The sequence below is a fragment of the Giraffa tippelskirchi genome, chromosome 12, assembly GCF_054371585.1.
Source record: "Giraffa tippelskirchi isolate mGirTip1 chromosome 12, T2T-mGirTip1v1.2.pri, whole genome shotgun sequence".
Taxonomy (NCBI): domain Eukaryota; kingdom Metazoa; phylum Chordata; class Mammalia; order Artiodactyla; family Giraffidae; genus Giraffa; species Giraffa tippelskirchi.
In genome coordinates this window covers 105379041-105402459 of record NC_137286.1, presented here as the reverse complement: position 1 = coordinate 105402459, position 23419 = coordinate 105379041, and the positions used below count along the sequence as shown (strand labels likewise).

At 47.3% G+C, this 23419-nt stretch overlaps 1 protein-coding gene across 7 annotated transcripts in view; it reads right to left on the bottom strand.

Annotated features, from left to right (window-relative positions):
- Positions 1-147: 147 nt before the first annotated feature.
- Positions 148-23419, bottom strand: part of SACS (sacsin molecular chaperone) — a 78170-nt gene continuing 54898 nt past the window's right edge. For 4 of the 7 annotated variants that reach the window (XM_081551698.1, XM_081551700.1, XM_081551701.1 and 1 more), the window contains 2 exons: positions 23265-23356; positions 148-13029 (listed from right to left, as the gene is read on the bottom strand). In XM_081551698.1, the coding sequence (XP_081407824.1) occupies positions 1472-13029; positions 23265-23356 (11650 nt within the window). In that variant the 3' untranslated portion in view covers positions 148-1471. Of the gene's footprint in view, positions 13052-16714; positions 16742-23264; positions 23357-23419 lie in introns of those variants that run through there. The other 3 variants (XM_081551696.1, XM_081551697.1, XM_081551703.1) reach the window with 2 other exon arrangements.

The following is a 23419-nucleotide window of genomic DNA, read 5'->3' as shown; positions in this document are numbered from 1 at the left end:
AAATTCCAGTATAAAATATATAGGAAAGTTCTATCCTAGTATTTGCAATAAACACACATATACACAACATGTCAAACCTTAATACAGGAGAAGATACTAAGTTTGATTTTCAAGGAACTATTTCTCAGGAAATACCAGTTACAATGATTTCATATGTACATTTGCTTTATTAAAATTGTGGCACTTAATATAATAGCAGAAATCATCACATGGCTCACATCCAGAAGCAATACAATAGTGGAGGTGCAAACATTCCTTATTACCAGTACAAGTAAAAAAGGTGGTAATATGTCCCATAAGCCCTTAATTGCATAAAATATTATACTGCACATCATTTACAGCCAGCACACTTAAATAAACTATCATCTTTTATATTCTGCAAAGGAAATAACGTTCAGAGAACATTCAAACATGATAAAAATTAAACATCAGTTCTGAATTATTAATGGGGAAGACACAAGCTGATAATTCCTCTTTTATAACCTACTGGATATTGTCACATGATTTTACAATTTTTTAATGTCTTTAGAGTGAAATCCAAAGAAAAAAACTCCACTAAGCGCCATGTTGAAGGACAAAAAATGTTGAGTGCAGCACCTTTAGACAACGAAAGATCACATCCTGTCCAACCACACCATATAAATTAGGGCGTTTGTGGGAAACACATACAAACAAACATCAAGCAAATGCCCTCACAGGTGACGGGCGTGGCTTTGGCAAGCGGTTCTCAGAAGCAATATTCACATCCAGCAAGAACAGGGGCCACCACCAGGGTCTCCCGCATGCCACCTTCATGATCTGGGACGCCTGCAGGCCCAGGGAGGGGGACCTCCAGGAAGAGGATGTGAAGGGCACTCGGGGCACCCCAGTGGGGGCTGTCTGCACAGTCTCAATCAAGTAGTATTCAGGATAAAATACTGTACCATGTTACACATGTGCCGAGTATCTAGTATGTAAAACTGCAACAGGTTCATAATCAGATCCAGCTGATAATGCACCTAAGAGGATCTGCTTAAAGAAACGATAAAGCTCCACAGACCTAATCTCCCTAATTTGTTTCAACCAATGATATGTCCAGTGTTTCATTAGCTCCTTCAAAAATACTGCATACATTAAAACATAAAACTAACTCCCCTCGCCCCCCACCACCAACCAGAGACACAGAGACTCTATCTAACAGACCGCTGAGCTTTGGTGTGTAAAGTGCAGTTCACAGAAGTGCTGGCCAGCCAGCCAGCCAGCCACATCCAGCAATTCCAAGTTCACCACCAGCCTCAAAACACTACTCTCTCAGGTTAAGGTCCCCTGTGAACATCCATGTTAATAACAAGGCCAAGATTCTACCTGATCAACCCCCAACGTGCTTCACCATCCCTGAATGCTGGCGATGAGGCTTAAGGAAGGACAGCGAGTCATATTTGTGCTACGACATGTCCAGGACCTAGCTCCCCGCTTGTCTCCTGGTGTTGCCTCACACTTTCTGTTGTATGAAGTTTTCAAGTTTTATGATGATACAGGCAGTACATTCCATCACCCTCATGGCAACCTCGGACGTGAACCTGTCATTGGGGATCTGCGGGAAGGGCAGCAGGTCAGGGTACCTGGTCTTCAAGCTGTCCACACCATAGGCCTCCAGGGTGTGGACGTCGTTGGTCAGGCCCTCCAGCTGCTGGCTGTACTCCTCGATCTTCTGCGCCAGGGCCGTCGGCTTCACGTCCTTGTCGGACTTGCCCCGCACGGCATAGTCAGCGGCGATGAGGGCCAGCTTGGCAGACAGGAAGCATTTGAAGCACACCCACTCATTGGCATTCTTGTGCAGGTCATTCCTAGCAGCCGAGAAGTTGGCCCTGGCCTGGCGCAGCCACCTGCGAGCCTCCACCGGGTTGCCGACTGTCTTGAAAGTTGGGGGGACAAAGAACCTCTGAGAGTACGTCTGCCCGGCTGGCGGCGGACCTTTCTCTTTATTTTGCTGCTGCCGCTCGGACTTGTGGCTTGTGGCCTCCTGGTTCCACGACGTGTAAAATCTCTGGAAGGAGAACTTCTCTGACTGGAACCGGGTAGCCGAAGTGGGAAACGTCCGCCTCGAGGCTCTGTCTGCATTTTGATCGAGAAAAGCCTGTTTCTCTAATCTGTTAATCTCATTCTGCAGATGCTTAAAAACCTCATTAGCCATGTCATGGTCCTCTGGGTTTTTGTCAGGGTGCCATTTCAGATACAACCGCCTGATAATCTTTTTCCTTTCCGACTCAGGAAGCTTCCAGGCTTGCTCCACCACAGACGTCACCTCCTTTAGAATTTCTGGGAGAGAAGTAGCCTTGAGTTTTTTGGGGGAATGATGCTTGGAAGACGGGATCTTGAGGCCCTCTCTCCCAGGGAAGAGGGGTGGGACACTTCGAAGACCAGGGCCCAGGAACTCCGTGGGGCTGGTGGGGGTGGAGGGGGTGCTGTCTCTGCTCTGGGAGCTCTCCTCTGGCCGTGAGAACTTGTACAGATCCAGAGAGCTAACGATTTTGTACTCACTGTAGCCAATGTCAATCTGATAAATCTTTCCTAGGAAGCTCGAGTTGTCGGCGTCTTCTCTTTCGACCTCTTGTACGATGATGGCATATGTGTACGTCGGCTGGTATGACCCGTAGATGTCCCCGCCTTCAGCATCAACAAGGTATCCGACGTACTCTCCCGGGTAAAAGACATTCATGGGGTCCATCAGCAGGGTGTAATGAATCTCAGCAGGTATTGGTGTGCCAGGCATTGGCAGTTCAAGTTTCGATGGTTCTGAAGAGTCGTATTTCACACCTAGGCTGTCAAGCTTCTCACTGATCCTGTAAATGTCATTGCATCCCAGCATAGCAATTAGGTAGGACGTGTCGGAGATTAGGTTGTCGGTCGCCGACTTCAGCGTCATGGCCAAGGCCAGCAGGAAGTTGATGTCCTTACTGTCCGAGTGCTGTATGTACAGCAGGATGACAGCGTTCCCAAACCGCTTCAGGAAAGCGAAGGTCTCACTCCTGCTCTGGGGGATGGGGTTGAAGCCCTTCACCCGTAGTGTGGTCTGAAGCTTCTCGAAGCAGGACACCTTAAGCCCCTCCCGGAGGGCCTTGCAGAGGCGGATGGCCTTCTCCTCATTGGCCAGGAAGGCGTTGTCATTCTCGTGCTTCATGATCCTGATGAGGCCCGCGATGAACTGCTCGGAAGACAGCAGGAGCTGCAGCCGGCCCTGGAGTGAACACAGCGCCCCGAACTGGCACACCCTGGGGGTCTCCTCGTCCAGCTGCTCCTCCAGGATGCTGCTCAGCAGGCGCGGCCGCAGCTTCTGGGGGAAGAGCATGATGAGTTTGGTGTGGAAGCCGTGGTCCTTCCCCAGGTAGCACTGGCTGAGGTCCACCAGCATCTGCACCCCGATGCTGCCCTGGATCCGGCTCTTGTAGTGCGGGGCATCATCGAACACCAGGATGCTCGACCTGACCAGCCGGCCATCCTGGCTCGGCAGGTAGAGCGCGAGGTCCCGGATGTTCTCCAAGTCACCCCGGACCTTGACAGAGTCGTTCTGCAGACTCCTGAACAGGCCAGAAACGACCCTCTTGACAGTGCGCATCTCATTCGGGTCCAGCTGCTTCCCTTCAGAGTTCTTGAAGATGCGGCTCAGTACCTCCACGTACTGCTTGGTGGAGATGACGTCCTCGGTGCCCAAATGTTTGAACAGCTGGTGGAAGGTGCCCAGCTCTAAGGGCAGCTTGTATAGATACGGCTTGAAATCGGACTCATACTCCAGGTTGATCACCACCTCCTCTGGCTTCAGGAGCTTCCAGCCGTCTTCCACCATCACGAAAGCAACGCTCCGAAGCTGGAAACGGAACTCCCTCTTCTCAGCACTGAGGAACTCGTATATGGTCCTCAGGACCTTGGCTCTGGTCCTGACCATGTCCTCATCCAGCGTCGTGATGTTGCACACGTTCCTGCAGTTATTGATGACCTTGTCCACAGGGGGGTCGAGGTTAACGTTCAGCAGGCTCAGAACCTGCTCCAGCTGCTCCTGGGGGCCGAGGTCGCTCCCCGCCTGCTCCCTGATGCTCAGGGGCGTGGCCTTCTCTGGTAGGATGGGGCAGGACGTCCACAGCAGCTGCAGCACGTCACACTGCTTGAACTTCGGGTTCACCTGGGCACCGCTGAACCTGATGAGGGGGAGCGTCCCGTTCACCTCCTGATACTGAGGGTGAAATCGGATGAACTCCGCGGGGGCCCGCTCTGGACACAAGAAAGGGATCAGAGACAGTTCTTTCAGGAAGTCCCCTGTGAACAAATCCGTTCGTTCTTGGAATATGTGATGGAGAAGGATGTCAACTGTGTTCTGCAGTGTTTCCTTAGACCAGTTTTCCGTATTAGCTCGCACACTGATCTCCTTAGCAAACTGCAACAACTGCTGCTGAGAAAGGATGTGTTTCAGCCCAATGTTTCTTAAGAATTCTACCCAGGAGGTCATAAATGCAACTTGATTTTTGGGTTTTATAAGTTGTTCCAGTTTTTTAAAGAAGTCCTTCGGGATGAACAATTTTTCAGGAAGCATAACTTCAAAAACTCTAACAGTCCTGTCATAGAAATGCTTTGCTTGCTTTAGTCGGCTGTTAGCATCGTGGATTATCAATAAACCTTCCAGCTTTTCAAAAAGTTGCTCCTTGATCTCGGACAGCTCCTCGACATTCGACAGTCTATTCTTGAGATAAATCAAATGCTCTAGTTTTGCGTCGTAAGAGAGATTTTCAATTTTTGGTAAGAGGTGTTTCAAATATACCTCAAGATCATCCACGGGTACACAACCCAGCAGCTCATACAGTTCTTTCAAGTGTATTTTTTCTTCAAGAAATGCAGAGGACGATGATTGCGTCCATTTTTCCACTTCAGCGGAAGGAATACTTTTTGTAAGCACGTAGCATGTTCCAAACTTAGCAATGCTCATGTAGCGACCACTGATGGATTTGTAGCATGGAAGTGATTTTAAAATTTTTATGTCATCTTGGGACATCAAGTGATTCAAATTGCAGTTGAAATACATCAAAAGTGCTTCAAAGTCATTTTCCACTAATTTTTCAGCCCTAAACGTTGAGGTTTGGACCATGTAATGCACAGCCTTCAAAATGCTTGTGGGGCTCTCTATGTTGGCTGTGTGAGAGGACAACAGAGGGACAAACGCACTGTCTTTGGAACAGATTTTGTTCAAAGCCAGCTGAATGCAGCCGGCTTTCATGAGGGCATGAAAAACCTTATCAGTCTGGGCGTTTGGGAAGACAGCGATGTGCATGAGGCTCAGTGGGAGCAGGACGTCCCCCTCGGGGACCACGAGCTGGTTGGCTGACACAGTGAACTTCATTCCCGGGAGCAAGGCCCAGTCCCTCAGGGTGTCCACGACGGCGTCGAAGGCCAGCTTTGTTTCCTCTTGGTCCTCCTTCACATTCACGGACTCGCTGATGAAATGCCAGGCATTCTTCAGCCAAGACTCACTGGCAAAGCTGTCTTTCCACTTGGTGCAGCTCTTGGTCTTGTACTCGCGGGGCAGCACAGAGGGCAGCAGGTCGGCAAAGCTGGAAATGTCAAACACTTTTGCGACTTTGCAGTTCAGTAAAATATTGCTGTACTTCAAGTACAGCGTGTTCATGAACAGGTCTTTGCGGGATGGGATCAGTTCGTGGTATGTTGTTAGAAACTTGGGACGTTTTGCATCAAAAGTTTGCAAAACGCTGTCCAGGGTAATAAGAAGGGGCAGGCCCTCCACTTCAAACTCACTTTCTTCTGCGTCCTTAAAACAATAATCGACTAAAAGTTTTAAACTGTGGAAAAGCTTCAGGTTGGTCTGCTGGAGACGACAGGGCAGCTTCCCAATATGGCAGTTGGTGTCGGGGGAGGAAAAGGTCATTAAGAAAGCCCGGACGTCGGCAGGGGTGACATAGCTCACAGGGATGTTGGCGTCCACAAGGCAGTGGTACAGGTTAGCAGTCTCGTCACAGTTATAAACCAGGTTGAAGCCAATCTCCAGGAGCAGGTGCTTCAGCCTGTAGACGTTCTCTGCGACCGTTTTGCGTGTGGTGATGTTATAATCTGCGTTTTTAAGGTGCTGTAGCTCATCCTGTAGTAGATTGTCAAAGAACGGCCTGGTTTTATTTGAGGTGGACATGTTGACCCAGGTGATGATGACAGCGGAGTGCAGGTCAGAGCCGTCGATGCTGGGAGCGCGCACCACAGGAAGGAGGCGCTTCATGTCATCGTGGATGCAGCTGTACAGCGCCTTCACCAGACAGTACAGGTCCGGCTGGAGGTCCAGCCTGTTGACGGGGAAGAACGACAGGAACTTCTTCAGCGTGTCCTTGACAACGTGGATGGGCGTGCTCTGCAGCACCGACAGCGTCGGGTCGGAGCCGGGGAAATAGCGCTTCTTCAGCTGGGCCAGCAGCTCCACGTACGCAGGCGCGATGAGTGCCGTCATCAGGCTGCTGTTCCAGTCGCTGCGCACGCCGACCCCATTGTCGTCCCGCCACAGGTTCCTGCGGGCTGAGTCCAGTGCAAAGTGGCCATTCACGTGGAATGGGAGCCCCGTCTCTAAAGAGAGCGGCAAGAAGCAGAAGACCCTGTGGGGCTTCTTGTAGTTGTGGGTGATGCAGGCGGCCACGCCCCCGCGAGGGAAGAGCGTGATGTCCTGGTTCTTGTGCGCTGACACAACGCTCTTGGACACCTTGTCCATGCTGGAGAAGCCAGACCTGTTACAGATGAGCCAGGTGGTGAGGCTCCCCTCAGAGTCCTCGGTGTCCATGGTGTAGGTGACCTGCTGCACTGGGATGTCAGGGAGCTGCCTCTTCTTTGTGACGCTGTCGATGACAGACGCGTGAAACTGCTTCCTCTTCAGCCGGTCCCCATCGGTGATGTTGCCCTTCACGGAATACAGCACGTTCAGGGCACCCGTGGTTTTGTCTATTTCACAAATAGAGATTTTTTCCATGTGGTTAAGAAACATTAACAGCTCTGCCCCGTCTGATCGCAGCTTGTCCAGGAGGTTCTGGACCATCCTGTCTGATGATGGAACTGATGAGATCTCTGAAACCTTTGCCATCTCTGCATTACGGAGAGGGAACCGGAACATCGTGCAGTTGTCCAGCTTGAAGTGGGTTCCCAGGTAAAGATCCAGAACGTCCGAGAACTGAGTTCTGAAATCTGCATCCAGGTCTCTGAACATGCGTCCAGGACTGATGGACGTGGCCCCCGGTGCATACCTGGCGTGAGGGTCGAAAATGCACAGGATGTCGTTGCCGGAGATGAAGGAGGGGCAGTCGGTGATGTGATACACGGAGTTGAACCCCACCCCGTACTGCCCGGTCTTACAAGGGTTCCCTTCCTTGGTGCCTCTGCCCAGGTTCTGGATCCCTCTGACGTCGTCCTCTGTGAAAGGCTGGTTGTTGTACACACACAGCGCTGGCCCCTGCAAGGGCGCCCACTTATCATCAAATATCCTGTCCACTGGGTGCTGCCTGGGGTCAAACACGAAGCAGATCTCTGTGGCCTTTGCGTCATCAGCATTCTGAAGCAGCTCTTTCAGCATCTCCTTTTCTGAAGGATAGGCATTGAGGATGCTCTTAATTCTGCTGGTCAGTTTTTCTTTCTGCCCAAACTCTGAGCCCAGTGTCGTGAAGCACACATTGGATGCATACCGTTCCAGGGCTTTGTGCCGCTTTGGCACTGCACCCAGTTTCACGGCTACTTCCCTGGGTATGTCTGCGTGACAGTACTTGACAGTGGTATCCTTCACTTTTATCCAAGGACAGTCATTATAACACAGAGACTTCGCAGGGAGAAGCTTAAGGTTAGTATCCGGCAATAATATGTGGCCATAATTTTTCTCACAAAATTCTTGTTTCTTTTCTCTAATGAGACTCCATATCCCCTCACTGATTATTCGCCGGCAGAGCTGAAAATTCTCTTCTGTTACTTGTTTGGTTTCTTTTTCTTGAGCTATGGATTCCAAAACAAGGGCAAAATCTTCCACAGTGAAAGACTGCCTCACACCCACACTTTCAAAAAGTTCACGGAAATTATTTTTATATTTATTAGGCAACTGATAAAGGTATGGGGCTGCTTCAAAATTTAAATGAAAAGCCACTTTTTCTGAGTTGACATACACATTCTCAACTAGAATGAAGCTGAAGGTTTTCAGCTTTTCAGTGACTGCCGTCTTGGTGCTGTCGCTCTGCATCATCGCCTCGTGGAGGTATTTGTAGCAAGCGTTGGTGATGTTCTCCTGGTATAACGTGATACCATCATCAACTGACTTTGCAACTTCTCTCAGCTGGTTTACAACCAGCTCAACTGTGGGCTTCCGGAGCAAACCCAGAAACTCCTTCACCGCCAAGGGCACAGACCCACAGCCTCTGAAGGAATGAGAATTTTCATTTAGAATTGGTTGCAAAAGACAGACTATATCCTGGTGCTCAGCTATATAGAGGTCAGTTGCTGCAAACATGGTTTCAGGCTTAAAGCTGTTGCCTTTCCAATCCAAAGAGAAACCTGCCGGCTTCGTCAGAAATGGGAGGAAGGGGATTGTTTGATATTTTGCAGCAAAATCCTTTGCTCTTGGATCCCTTATTTTCAGTTTTTCATCAATAAGACTTAACAGGATGCTACTTCGTAGACAAGCAGCGCCGTGATCACTTTTATTAATTTCAGCAACTGACTCTGCACGCTCCAGCATGTCGTCCCACAAAATATCATCCTTCGCCATACCTAGCTGGACTAGTTTGATCAGAATAATAGGGTTTAGATAGTCCTGAGTGGAACCGTAAGGAAATCGTCCATCTTTAGTATCAAATAACTTAGCGACGCGTCCTTCAGGGTGGATTAATCTTGACGGTAAAACCAGAGGATGTCCCTCCAAAGAGCAGGGGATACATGGGGTAACACGGAGGATCCCCGAGAACTCCTCAACTTTCTCATTTAGGACAAAATTCATTAAAGGATCTCTGAGTTCTGCTTCAATTTCTTGAATATTTGGGAAAAACACTTCTGAAAAAAACTGTCTCTCTGAAAATGTATTTTCCAGCAGTATCTGTTTGCAGCCAGCTTCTTCAAATCCTAGCTTCACCGAAGAAGGAAGTTCAACAGCACAAAGGTTTTTTGACCCCGTCTTCTTGAGGTATTTCAAAAATATCTTGAAGGCAGCTGGACCAACATCTCTTCTTTTAAGTATGGAGTCATCCAGAAACCTCACGTTCTTCATGGAGACCCACATGGACCCGTCAGAGAAGACCCTCGTCAAGTCCTTCCCTTTCCCATGGGCGATGTCTTCATAAAACCCTTGGCAGATGACAGAAAAGTCATCATGCACTAGGTCGGGGTCAGGCCACACGGTGTGGTAAGTGTAGTCCGTCAGCTCCCCGCTGGCGGCTAGCTCACGCAGCACGCTGAGAGCCTCCAGGTACGCTTTCACGACCACGTGCCTCATGAAGGTGGTGTTCCAGCGCCCCTTCGTGTCTGTCTTCCAGATCTCTTTCCTGTTTGAAGTAACAGCGAAGCACCCGTTGATGTGAACTGGCAATCCTGTCTTTATCCGCAGGGGTAAATAGCAGAACACTTCTCCAGCCTGTGGCCGCACGGCCCACTTCTGGTCCTGGACTTCCGCAAGGAAAACCGCCACAGCCCCACATGGGACCAGGCCCAACCTTCTCCCGCTCTCACTCAGGGAGAACTTGAGTGCCTCCCCTGTGTCCATACAGGTACAGATCAGCCACGTGGTACAATCCACAGTTTTCTGGGGCAACTCATCCGACGGCTTTTTGGATTGGCCCGCCTTAGCCATTTCAAAGAGAGCAGCCGGGTCGTCTTCTGGACCTCTGAAAAGTGGTGACTGTAAGTCCGTAATCCTTCGGAACACGTGGTGAAATTCCTCCACTGTGATCTGCAGGATGCAAGACGACTTGGGGGCCTCAGCGGGGAGCTTTTTGTTACTGGTGCCACAAGTCTTCATGAGCTTAGCAGCTTCTTTTAAAACACTGATGACGGGTGCGGTCAGCGCTTTGGAGGAGCATGGTTTTTTTTTTATGATTATTGTGTCCTGTGCTAAGCTGGGATTGGTCTCCTCAATCTTCAGGTACTTCAAGTACATGGAGGTTACATTCTGAGTGAAAATGATGAGCCTGTGTCCACAGAGACTAAACTCGTCCACCAGAGAGTAGATGTCAGCTGTGTTGTAGCAGGTGCTGCTGACCTCGCTCACTTTGGCTTCCTGCTGGGTTCTGAAGGACAGTCGGAACAGAGTCCCACTGTAACTGTAGGGTGCCTCCACCGTCAGGGGCAACTGACAGTCAAACACGTTCATGAATGGTTTGAACTGATTAGGAAACTTCCTGAGCCTCTTCTGCTGTTTGCTCCAGTTAATTTTGATCCCAGGGTTAGACCTGTCCTTAATGTGCTTGCTAATGTGGTTGATGTTTGGGTCAAACATTATCATGAACTCTCGGCTCATAATGACAGGGATGTCAGTGATGTGGTACACAGAGTTGAACCCAAGACCAAACTTCCCAACCTTGTCAACTTCGGCCCTCTTCAGAGATTCCCCAAGCCTGGTTATGTTCACGAAGTCTGAATCCGAGAACTGGGAGTTGTTGAACGACCACAGAGCCGGCCCGTGGCACGCCGCCATCCCTGGGTCCAGGAGATTCTCTCGGATATCCATGTTTCTTCTCATGTCAATCATGAAGCTGCATTCTGTTGCATTCGCATCATCAGCATTTTGAAGAAGCTCTTTAAAGATATCTGACACCGAAGGGTACTCTTCCAGAATGTTTTTGATCCTTACCGTCAGCGGTTCTCGTTGTCCTGACTGCTCAAAGCCCATGTTCTCGGGGTTGATTAGTCTTGTACTGAGGCATGGGACTTTCAGCCACTCGGCGGTTTTCATGGGTATGTCCTCATGCACCAAAATGATCGGCTCCACAGAATCTTCCAGTAAGTCGTTCAGGTCATCAACTTTGATGTCACAGTAGCAGCATTCATGAATTGGCTTCATGATGAGCTTGGAAGGGTTCTTGCTATGATGTATAGGAACTGGTGTGTTGGGGCTTGCTGGAATCTGATTGCTATAAAGCCACCTAATAATGTTCAACATAAGATGAAGATTCTGTTTGCTTTCCTGGTCACTGAGGTCTTGGTCACTTTTGAGATACACCTTCTGAATGACCATGGAAATATGATCTGCTGTCAACTCCTCTATTGAGCCACAGGCCTTAAACAGCTGGTGGAACTTTGCCATGGTTTTAGGCACACTATGCAAATAAGGCTGAAGGTCAAGATCATGGAATGGTTTTATCACAGCTTGGGCGAGAGGACAGAACTTTTTGCCAGTCCAAACCCATGGAAATTTTAAGGCTCTGAAAGCATCTTTCCCTTCATTTAAATGCTCATGCATGAATCCATAAATTTCAAGCAAAATATGTTGGAATTGGTAGTAGTCTTCATCGCTAAAGGTCTTTGATGTATACCAATCCACAACAATCTTAAAGTGCTTTAAGACGGCGTCAATACCAGGTTTTGTGAGGATGCCTAAAGCTTTCTCCAAGTTTACATGGACACTCTCCACGAGGGGAAGTGAAGAGCCAATCAGGATGGCATGGGCTGCATCGCACATGTCAGGGGGCGCACAGAGCTCACAGAGGTCGCCCTTCCAGACTAAGGAGCCTGGGTAGTTCGGAGGCCTTTCCTTGCAAGCTGGAACCCATTTTATCTTCTTTAGGGTCGCCTTCCCTTCACATGAGTGCAGCAGGGCAGGGTTCTTATTCAAAACCAGTAAGAGTGTCCTGGCTTTCTTCAGGAGAGTGTCCTGATTTGGACAAAAACTGGCCTGTAAGGCTTCAATTTTTTTAGCCACTTGCACAACATCTTTCTCTTTGAGACTGGTTTCATTTTTCAGGCCAATCTGTCTTAAAGAGTGAAGGATGTCTGGAGAGGTAAAGGCCGAGGGAGGGAAACAAGCTTCCTCTTCGTCATAAAAGAGGTCCTTCAACACCTCCACATCAGGGTCAAAGAGCTCGCTGGCTGTCACCAGTCGCCCTGGCGGGAGCTGAATGAACTTCAGTGGCGTTAACCAATCAAGCACGTTCGGGTTCTCACTTTTGAGAGAGGACAGGTTCTCAAGGACCCATAGCACAAGGTGTGTCACCTCTTCTTGAGAGTAAAATGTACTTTCAATGTCTTTTAAGATGAGCTTCAAGCAGCTGGTGGTCCTGACCTTCTCCACCTTCAGCAGGTTCGCCAGGCGGACGGTGGCCTCGTCGCTGCTGTCGACCACTGAGATGGAGAGCCGTAGGCCAGCCGGGAGCGTGGCCGCGGGGTGTAGCACCCTGCAGCCCTTCAGCCTGGTGTAGGAGGACAGCCCCTGGCTGGATGAATGGTTGATGCGCTTGAATATTGTCAGCTCCTGAATTATTCTCTTCTCCTTCTCACTGCTCTCAGTCAGGTTGGCCAAGAACTTGCGCAGGGCATCTTTGTGCGTCGGAAGCAGCGATGCGACCTGGTTACACAGCTTCTGCAGAGGCATCTTCTCCATGATGTGCAGCACAGCACTCGGCGAGGGGAGGTGGATATATTTTTTAATAAGTGGGTGCTGTATGGAGGCATCTAATTTTTTAAGGACAATCCCTCCAAGCTTCTGTACCACATCCGCTAAAAATTCTGGAAGTTGCGCTTCAGACTCATCATCTAAAATGACTAATGAAGGAGTCCTGAGTCTGATGAGCTCCACACACATCTGCCCTTCTTCTAGTGGGGTCCTAGGGATGAGCGGCATCTCATCAAATAAAGTCAGATCCTCTGAAAAATGTACGTAGAGATGCTTCCACACCATCCTAAGCCATGACACAGATGGGTGCTTTCTGTCTTCATCGCATGGGTACCACTGGACGATCAACTCTCTGCCAGGCCAGAATGTGTTCATTACTTCTTTGATAAGACGTGCAAAGCGTTCTGGATTCAGGAGCTGAAGCTGAGTGCAGGGTCTCCCTGCAAGTCACATAAAGAGATACTATGAGTACATATAAGTCTACTGTCACTTATTTAACTTGCATATTCTTGCACATTAGGTAGGCCTAGAAACTTTGAGAGTTTTAAGCACACTGTAAAAATGCAACAATTTGGCATAATTATGCTGATAGATCCTAGAGAAGTAATATTTTTCTCTGGAAAGTGCTTATTTTATTTTTTTAATAAATTTTATTTATTTTATTTGGCAGCATCATGTGTTGGCTGTGACCTGCAGGATCTTCAGTCTTCATTGAAGCATGTGGGACCTTTAGTTGTAGCAAGTGGGATCTAGTTTTCCAGCCAGGGATTGAGCCAGGCCTCCTGCATTGGGAGCATGGAGTCTCAGCCACTGGACCACCAGGGAAGCCCCTGGAAAGTGCTTATTTTAAATAAATATATAGAATGCATTTACACGTGTTTTAAAAATTACCCTATAATATTATACAAATGGAATCAACATGGAAAGTAATTCTCAGTGGTGATTTGTCCACAAATAAAAGCATCAAAGAAAATGTAAATAAAGCTTAAAGAAGCCTCCTTTTATTTAAGGATAATTTATAAGCAGGCCCTGTAAGAATTTTTCTTTGTGATGCTCTCAGGAGCTGAGCAGTTGAAAGGATAAAGCGAGGCTCTGAGTGAGGGAACGGGGACTGGTGTCTCTGTCCTAGCTGACCAAGGCTGCAGGAGCTGAGGCCACCAGGAGCCTAGACCTTCCTGTCCACCATGACTGGACGTTTGAGGAGAGGGGGCTACCACGGCCTCACTGGCACTCAAGGGCTCACTGGAGAGAGGAAGGGGCCGAGGTTCCAGCTCTGAGATGCTCTGTGTGTGTCCAGGCAGGGAGCACGGCCACAACCCTCCGAGGCAGAGTTCACTTGGCGCTTATCACTCAGGAAAGGGCGTTCTTCTGGGCTCTGGCCTTGGCAGCACTGCCTCAGGGACAAGCAATGGGGCACAGGGGCCGGCTGTGATGGCATGCTTACCCCACCAGGTAGCTGCACTCTGGGACAGCTGATAAACCAGGAGGCTAGTAAGGTTTTCTCTGGGGAAAAAACATGTTTGCTGATTTTCAGGCAGAAAATAATAATGGTCTAGAAAATAATATTTTATTTCTAAGCACATTTTGTGTTTCCATGTATTTGTCTACAATACCAGGAATAACAACATTTTGAAGAAACATGATATACCTGTGGGTATGTATTTGCCTATACAGGGAAATAAAAAGCATCTTAAATGCAATCTTATGCAAACTAACATTCCATTTTCTCCCCAGCATACATATAATATCTAGACTCTGGAAAGACTAATTTTGGAAAAAAATATAAAAAGGGGAACACCTCAAGCCCCTTGAAATTTTGTCCATCATTATCTGTTAACCAGGGAAGGACACTCTTATTTCACAGACTCACACACCAGGGAGATGGCCTTAACTTCTACCAAGAAGATTCTCTCTCATGTTACAATAAGACATTTAAAATTACTGCCACAGAAGTTTAAGCAAGGACACACTTCTGCAACTGCTGAAGACACCAATACCCACATCCTGATTATTGTCAGTTTCTACACTATGTGACTTAGGGTGAGTCAGGCATTAGTGTTTAAGAAGTCACAAAATGTTGTCTATAGTCTGACTAGCACAGCCTCCTTGGTCTGTGAGTCCCAATAAAATATTATTTCTTAATTCATTTTTAATGTTCTTAAAAATGCTTACTGAGTTAACTATAATAGAATATCCAATCACAAGGCAAGGATATAATACCAAAGATACAAAAAAAGAGTTAGAAATTAAAATTCAGAACACTCAAAAAACAGAAAAACCAGATGTGCAGCACACTGGGTTCCATGTTAATAATTGCCACCCAACATGCACTCTGCAGATAATCCTGTCCAATAACCTTGCATGAAATTCAGCAGCCTATAAGCCACATACCTACCTTCAGGACAGCTGTCTGGTATCGATGTGCAAATAAAATGTCAATGACACGCGCACACCACATGTAACATGCGATTGTGTGTGCCACATGTAACATGTGATTGGCGCGTACACATGTAACATGTGATTGCCCGCACATGTAACATGCGATTGACGCACACACCACATGTAACATGCGATTAACGCCAGTCATGCTCTGATGAAACAAATCATAGAAAATAAAGGAGAGAGAAAATGTAGTAAGAGACAGTTCTAAGCACAGAAGTCACTTAGACCTGGAGTTCTGATTTCTGTTTATTTTGTAGTTAAGCTTTCAGCTTTTACCCTAAAGTATAAATGTTAACACAGAAAAATGTCTCCATGCCCTGGATTGGGGCACCCTTGAAATTGTGTAGCACCTCCACTGGTATCCATAAAATAATTCAACAGCATTTATTAAATGACTTGTGCTTCTGTGGCCCTGCCTTTAGAATTATCAGCACTGTCAAAAGAGGTTAAGTATTTAGTACCAGGCATGTTCCTAGAGACAGAAAGTGTTTATCAGTTGTAACTATTTAGGAACAACTCTGCTCAGAGCGGTTTGTGCTTTACTGTGGGTCAGCTCAAGGTAATACCGTCAGCATGCTAAATCTATGGTTCAGCCCTCACTTTGAGGAAGATTTTCCACGTGGATGGAGACAGGATGCTACAGTCCACTTGAAAGTAAGATGAAGTGCCAGTTAAACTGTAGGCCATCTGTCAGTCAAATCTTCAAAGGAAGAAAAAGGAAACAAAGGACAGAAAAGCAGCACGCAGGGAAGGAGAGGGCAGCTCAGTGGCCAGCCCGGTGCTCCTGGCGCTCTGCAAGGGCCCAGGGAAGCCTCACTCTACTCCACAGGGCACCAGGCTGGCTCAGAACAGCTGCGAGCAGACTTCTAAAGAAGTCGGCAGTAACACTACAGCACCGTCCTCACTTCCATCCTGAACAGGAGACAGACGGACAAGTAGAGCGGTGGCCAACGCCACCCATAGCACCCCCTGCCCCGGGCAGGCGGCTAACCATGCAGCCTGCTGACAAGACTCTGCCTTCCACTGTGATCACTCCTTAAAGATGTAGGAATACAGTCACGGTAGCTGTGGGGGGATCAACCACTTTTCCTACAAGCTAGAAAACAAGGTTAATACTTATATGAATTATCACTGTAACAGTGACTTGGCTTCTAAATTAATTTTAGCTTCAAGGAATACACTGACTCCAAAAATAATGTTTACTATAAAAACAATTTCTGTAAAGCTAATCTCATATCCTGATTTTCCAAGGGAAACACGAACTGAAGGAAAATAATACAAATCTATCAAAACTTTTTATAAAAAGACAGTCAATAACTGACACTTCATTGACAGAGATCCTAGAATGGATGCCCCTCTGTCTGTTTCAATCTCATCATATAACAAGTATGGGCACTCTCACCCTTCCATTAAATCCCACAGCTTAAATACCAATTTCAGCATAATTGTTTCATTTGAGACTTAATATTCTATGAACTGAAACATGGGCTGATTGTGGTGGGTGTAACAACCACCTATGTACTCTACTAGTATAGTTTCCTCTCTCCTTTAATTGTTAGCACCAGAAAATAATACTGATACAACTTCTACCTACTGGGGTAAATGAAAAAACAGGATTCAAAGAATCAAATGAACAAAAACATCAGGCTGCAAATGAACACAACATTTAGTCAGTTATCATACCTGAGTATCCCCAGAGAAGTTGTTGTGCTAGAATATAATTAAATCCGTTCTTAGAAAAAGCTGGAATTGTCACAGTTTTCACATAATGGCTATAACAATTATTCTGAATCTTACGATAGCAGTGTTTTCAGAATCTTATACATCATTATGTAAAAGAAAAGCCATAAACAAACTCCAAACATAGTAGAATACACTTTTAAGATTTAAGGATATACTTCAATATAATTGACCTAGGTTCAATTCCTGGGATGAGTAGATCTGCTGGAGAAGGGACAGGCTACCCACTCCAGTTTTCTTGGGCTTCCCTTATGGCTCAGCTGGTAAAGAATCCACCTGCAATGCGGGAGACCTGGGTTCAATCCCTGGGTTGGGAAGATCCCCTGGAGAAGGGAAAGGCTACGCACTGCAGCATTCTGGCCTGGAGAATTCCATGGTCTGTATAGTGCATGGGGTCACAAAGAGTCGGACACGGCTGAGCGACTTTCACTTTCAATATAAACTAAATCCAAACTATGAAGCATTCCTACCGTATGTCTGACTTAACTGCTTTTCTTCTATTTCCTCCAAAACCCATTTACCTGCTCTTCTAACTTCCAAGAGTCACCCATTTACTCAAGTAACTTAATACAGAAATAACCTAGATCTGTGATAGAAAAAACAAAACAACAGAATCTTCACCCCAACTCTGAAGCTCCAGAGAGTCCTAAGTCCTTCAAGCTCTTTCAGCCTCAGTGTCTCCATCCCTCAGAGGAGGATGAAGGTGGAGAACAAATAAGACACAGAAGATACGCATTTGAAAAGAAATTCTGACTCATGGCCACAATACAGGCATCTGCCTACTCGTATCCTTGTCCCTGCAGCCCCATCCCACCCAGCCCAACAATGGAGGCTCAGCATCAGCCTACCAACCTGCCACTGGGAACATGAAAGAGACTAACGGGTGGCTTCCTAGTCTGTCTGGCCCAGGAAAATGGGGGCTGTGATCAGGCAGAGAGGATTAAATGGGCAGCGACAGGCTCCAGAGTGACACACAGGCACCCAGCTCAGGTCTGCGTGGCCTGCAGGGGCGGGGTGGGGCGGGGGGCAGGGATGGCACAGAGAGCCTCTCTGTGGAGGAGACTTGTGGGCTGAAGGTAAAGAGATGAACAGAAGCCCGCAGGCAGGGTGCAGGAGAGAGAATATTTTAAGTAAAGGGGACACTGTGTGCAGAAACACAGATATGAGAAAACCTGAATTCATGTGAAAGAAAACTTTACCAAGCGTCCACTTTGAAGTGGGCACTGTGCCGCATGGGGGTGACAAACCTCACAGGGCTCTGCTCTCTCAGATGAAGGGAACTCTGGTCTCTCCAGGCCAGTCACGGGAGCCCCGCGGGCCACTCAAACAAGACGGGACCTGTCTGGGGTCAGGACCCACACTGGAACCTGTCAGCAGACGGTGATGAGATGAGATGAGATGAGCATGGCAAGGAGGAGGCCCTGAGGCCCACAGCACAGCCAGAGAAGGGCAACGCAGAAATTCCATCTCCAGAGCCCACAGACACGAGAACAAGGGTGGTAATGGTGCTGTGTTCATGAGGAAAGATCACACGAGAGGCGAAACAGATGTGGACACAAGATGAAGACTCGAGCAGGGAAAGCATGGACTTTGAGCTCCCTGAGGAGCTATGGGCAGAATGACAACAGTGTTTCTCATGAGCCAGGTGTCATGTTAAACTACACACGAAACTACACACGCTCTATGCGCATCAGCTCATCTTCAGAGAAAGCCTGCCAAACTAAAATATCGGACAACTGGACAGGTTGTCAATAGCCTGCCTGACGGCCATCATGCAGACTGGATAAAATTCAGCTGGTAGGCTGGGACTGCCTGCCATCCTCCACTCAATCCTTATTCTCATTTCATTACACTCATAAAAAAGAAAGAAATCTTGCGTTTCATGTAGTTGAATCTCGAGCGCCCCAAATACACTTTTCTGGAAGGATGTCACTGAGGAGGAAAGAGGTTCACAGAGATCAGGTAATTTGTTGAAGGTCACACAATGGAGGAATCAAGTCTGAGCCCAGATCTGTGCACTGACAGAGCCCAGGCCTATACCCACCAGCCTGCACTGCACTGCGAGTCCTGAAACTGGGCACCAACAGAAGACGTAGAGACCACTACACGTGTGCGATCGAGGGACCTGGGTGAACAAGGAGGCCCAAAGACCATAAGGAGTTCCTGAACTGACCCCCGTTTAGGGGTCAATGAGGAACAGGAATTCACAAATAATTCTTAAAAGCAGGCAAAGAAGTATCAGGACAATGAGAGAGCTGAGGATTCAGAGATTAGTGACCAGTAGGAGCATAGCCTCAGGGGGACCAGGTAAGAAGAACAAAACAATTTCACTGGATTTAATAATTTTTAAAAAGTCATTAATTGGTTATCTCAGTTGGGCAATTTTATTGCACTGAATGAAAAGCACGTCTGCAGAGACAACAGATGGTGAGCAAGTGCAGACGACAAGCACATGCCACTCCTCCGGATGCTGGACCTCACAGAAAGCAAACTAAAGTCAAGGTTAGCTTTGTTTCCCCCAAATGGAGAAGACTGTGTGGATCACAACAAACTATGGAAAATTCTTAAAGAGATGGGAATACCAGACCATCTGACCTGCCTCTTGAGAAATCTGTATGCAGGTCAAGAAGCAACAGTTAGAACTGGACATGGAACAACAGACTGGTTCCAAATAGGGAAAGGAGTAGGTCAGGCTATATATTGAATTCACTCTGCTTATTTAACTTATATGCAGAGTACATCATGAGAAACGCTGGGCTGGAGGAAGCACAGGCTGGAATCAAGATTGCCGGGAGAAGTATCAATACAGATGACATCACCCTAATGGCAGAAAGCAAAGAAGAACGAAAGAGCCTCTTGAGAGTGAAAAAGTTGGCTTAAAGCTCAACGTTCAGAAAACTAAGATCATGGCATCTGGTCCCATCACTTCATGGCAAATAGATGGGGAAACAATGGAAACAGTGAGAGACTTTATTTTTGGGGCTCCAAAATCACTGCAGATGGTGATTGCAGCCATGAAATTAAAAGACGCTTGCTCCTTGGAAGGGAAGTTATGACCAACCTAGACATCATGTTAAAAAGCAGAGACATTATTTTGTCAACAAAGGTCTGTCTAGTCAAAGCTATGGTTTTTCCAGTAGTCATGTATGGATGTGAGAGTTGGACTATAAAGAAAGCTGAGCGCCAAAGAACTGATGCTTTTGACTGTGGTGTTGGAGAAGACTCTTGAGAGTCCCTTAGACTGCAAGGAGATCCAACCAGTTCATCCTAAAGGAAATCAGTTCTGAATATTCATTGGAAGGACTGATGCTAAAGCTGAAACTCCAATACTTCTGCCACCTGATGCAAAGAGCTGACTCATTTGAAAAGACCCTGATGCTGGGGAAAAATTGAAGGTGGGAGGAGAAGGGGACAACAGAGGATGAGATGGTTGGATGGCATCACCGACTCAATGGACATGAGTTTGAGTAGGCTCTGGGAGTTGGTGGTGGACAGGGAAGCCTGGAATGCTGCAATCCATGGGGTCGGACACGACTGCAAAGAGTCGGACATGACTGAGCGACTTAATTGACTGACTGAACTAAAGTGTACAACTGCAAATGAGAGGCGACAGTGTTAAACAGTGAGAGTACGAGCAGTACCATAGTACTTAGCTGAGGATTTTACATGTGAAACAAGTGGAAGGTAAAACTACCACATGATGAGGTATTTTGTTGGGGCTACACCCATTGCCAAAGAAAACACTTCCCATGCAACTGTGTGCAGTTGTGCTTCCAAATGTGCCCAATCAGATTTTACTTATAATTAGGAAAGAGAAGCCCATGCACAGTGCTTTGTGTCAGCAAAAGGATCATGTAATCTGTTTTTACAGCCAAAAAGACCCACTGACGTTTCACATCTGTGATGTTCCCACTGTAGGAAGGGATCCCCACAGATGCAGCCTTCTTGGCCTCTCTTCTCACACTCCTAGTTCCCCTCCTGCCCCACACACCAGCAAGAAGACTGGCATATTGACCGCTCAGTGTAGGAACAGATGCTGCCCCTGCCCGGGGGGACGCCCTGCGTGGCTCCCACAGCTCTGCAGTGCGGGGCGTGCCGGGAAGCAAATCGAGATCCCCAGTGCTGCCTGTGACCAGCCTGGCGAGCTCAACCATCTCACCCTGGAGGTCACAGTACAGGCCCACAGGGTACCCTAAGCCAGGCCCCCAAGACCAGGGTCACCGCAGTGATGCAGGGCTGACAGGTAAGTTCTGCCCACTGGTTCCTCTCTGCGTCTCCCTTCACCAACTGGAGTCCCAGGAAAGGAAAGCAAAGTGGTAATTACCGGGTCCCCACTGGCCCTACACCATAACGCTCCTCAAGCAGTAAATCTGTTCATGGGGATAAAGTGACATCAAAAATACATTTCTGTCTAAATCTGTTCATGGGGATAAAGTGACATCAAAAATACATTTCTGTCTGGAACTAATGGTACAAAACAACAGGGAGGATGCCCAGGAGGCAGTCCCTTCACCACGTGGCCAGATAAAGACACCAGAAAGGCTAGAGACCAGGATGATTAAATAATCACAAGGGTAGCACTTGGAACGGCTTGACACTTCAATCCAGATAAGTGACAGTGAAGACAACTCCTGGGATAACTAGCCACACATCACGGGTGACAATCACAGCAAAGATGTCCCTTCTAGTGTAAAAGCAGGAACCAGAGATAAAACAGTCTACAGATGATTCCAAAATAACAAATCAGAGCTCATAGTAGATGAGAAAATGAGAACACACACAGAGTGGGAAGACTCAGCTTTACAAAGACGTCAAATTACTGAGTTAACAGTAGATAAATGTAACTCATCCCAAAAATATTACGATAGGTCCCCATTCATACAAGGCTAGAGAAGGCATGCCCCATGCCATGGAGTACTTGAAAATTCTAAGACCAGCATTATTCTGCTGGTCTTCTACCCTTTGAACCTGATTTGATTATGAATAATTTTCGACTGATCTCCAGCTTCCTACCTATCTCAGAAACTAATGCACATGAACAAAAATTCTCTCTTCAAAACAAAGTGAAACCACACAATGAAGTAGCACAGCTGTAAGAAAGAATGGTCTGCAATTGCGGACACCAAGCTGGACGATCCCAAATTCAGGGCAAGTGACCGCAGCAGACTGGGTCCACATGGATTCCCCCACAGGAAGCACAGGAAACCCCAAGTCTGTCTGTGCTGTCAAGAGTCAGGGTCACAGTTGCCCTTGGGTGGTCAGGACTGTCTCGGAGAGGCAGCCAGTCTTCTAGTTCTGATCTGGGCGTGTTCAGCTTATAAAATTCCACTAGACCTACATGTAAAATAAGTATACTTTTCTGTGTGTACATTGTATTGCAATGTAATGTTTTTACATAGGAAGATAATAGAGAACTTGGGAAGTAAGAACTTGTAAAACTTTGGAGCAGAGAACAGCAGAGTCATAGGAAAGAATCCAGATTAAGACTCCCCACAAGGCTCCTCTAAAGCTCCTGACACAGGGAACAGCAGTGTCCGGACGCCCTCTGGCTCACACCGCATTGCCTACAGCCTCCCTGTGCTCCATCCTGAATCAGCCCCCCCCAGCCCCAACTCCTTTTGCTTCTATTTACAGGAATGAAGGTGCATGACCATTAGCAAGTTTTCCTTTAGCTGTTACGCTTGAAAACAAACCAGCACACAGTACAAAAGACACGTCACAAAGAGCACGCTTTACAACCTTACCTAGTAGGACAAACCCAGAATTTTTCAGGCCAATATCTAACTTTAAAAAAAGTTCAATATCCTTCAATACAAAAATTTTAAAAAGAGTGGCTGAAAGAATAAACAAAAAAAAATTTCAGGCAACAGTCTTACAAAAGGACAGGTGCTCACAAAAGTTGAAAGATGAGGTTAAACAGAACTGTGGTGATTTTCCCCCCAATTATTCTGTCTTTTCCTAAAAAGGACTCCCGATAGAGGACACCCATCCCTGCCTCAGCCCCAGGAATCCTCCCAACCCTGATGGATAGGTCTCTTCTCAGCTTGCAGGTCCCCAAAGCCGCCCCAAAACAACCACATGGAACCCTGGAGGCAGGTAGTGTGGGGGCAGAGCAGGTGGACCCCCTCTCCCCTCGCGTGTCCACCTAACCCACAGCAGCACCCTCGCTGCCACGCGGGCCACCAGGGAGGAGGCAGGGGGCGAGAATGGGGAAAGAGATGGGGAAGCGCTGCAGGCCCGTGAAGCACCGTGTGGGGGTGAGGACCACCACCAAACCCTAACCCTAAACACGGTTTCTAAACACAGGACCACCTTCGAATTCAGACAGATGTCAGCATCTACGACTGACACATCTCAAACCACAAGTACATCAGGTTGAACCGTATGGAGCTGCTGACCAATAGGCAATTCCATACTCGTTCAACTTAACACATAAATTGTTCATATTTTTATAAGTACATTTATTTTTAAAAAGCTAAAATAGCTGTCATACCTCGGGTTTGGGCAGCTTCCTTTAAAGCAGCTAGAAGGTGAGGCTTCAAGTTATCCAAAAGAAATCTTCCTTCAAGACCTGGGAAAAGGGACCTAAAAAGTGATAGAAATGCAGCAATTTTAAGTAGATAAGTTCAATGATATAATTTCAAGCCA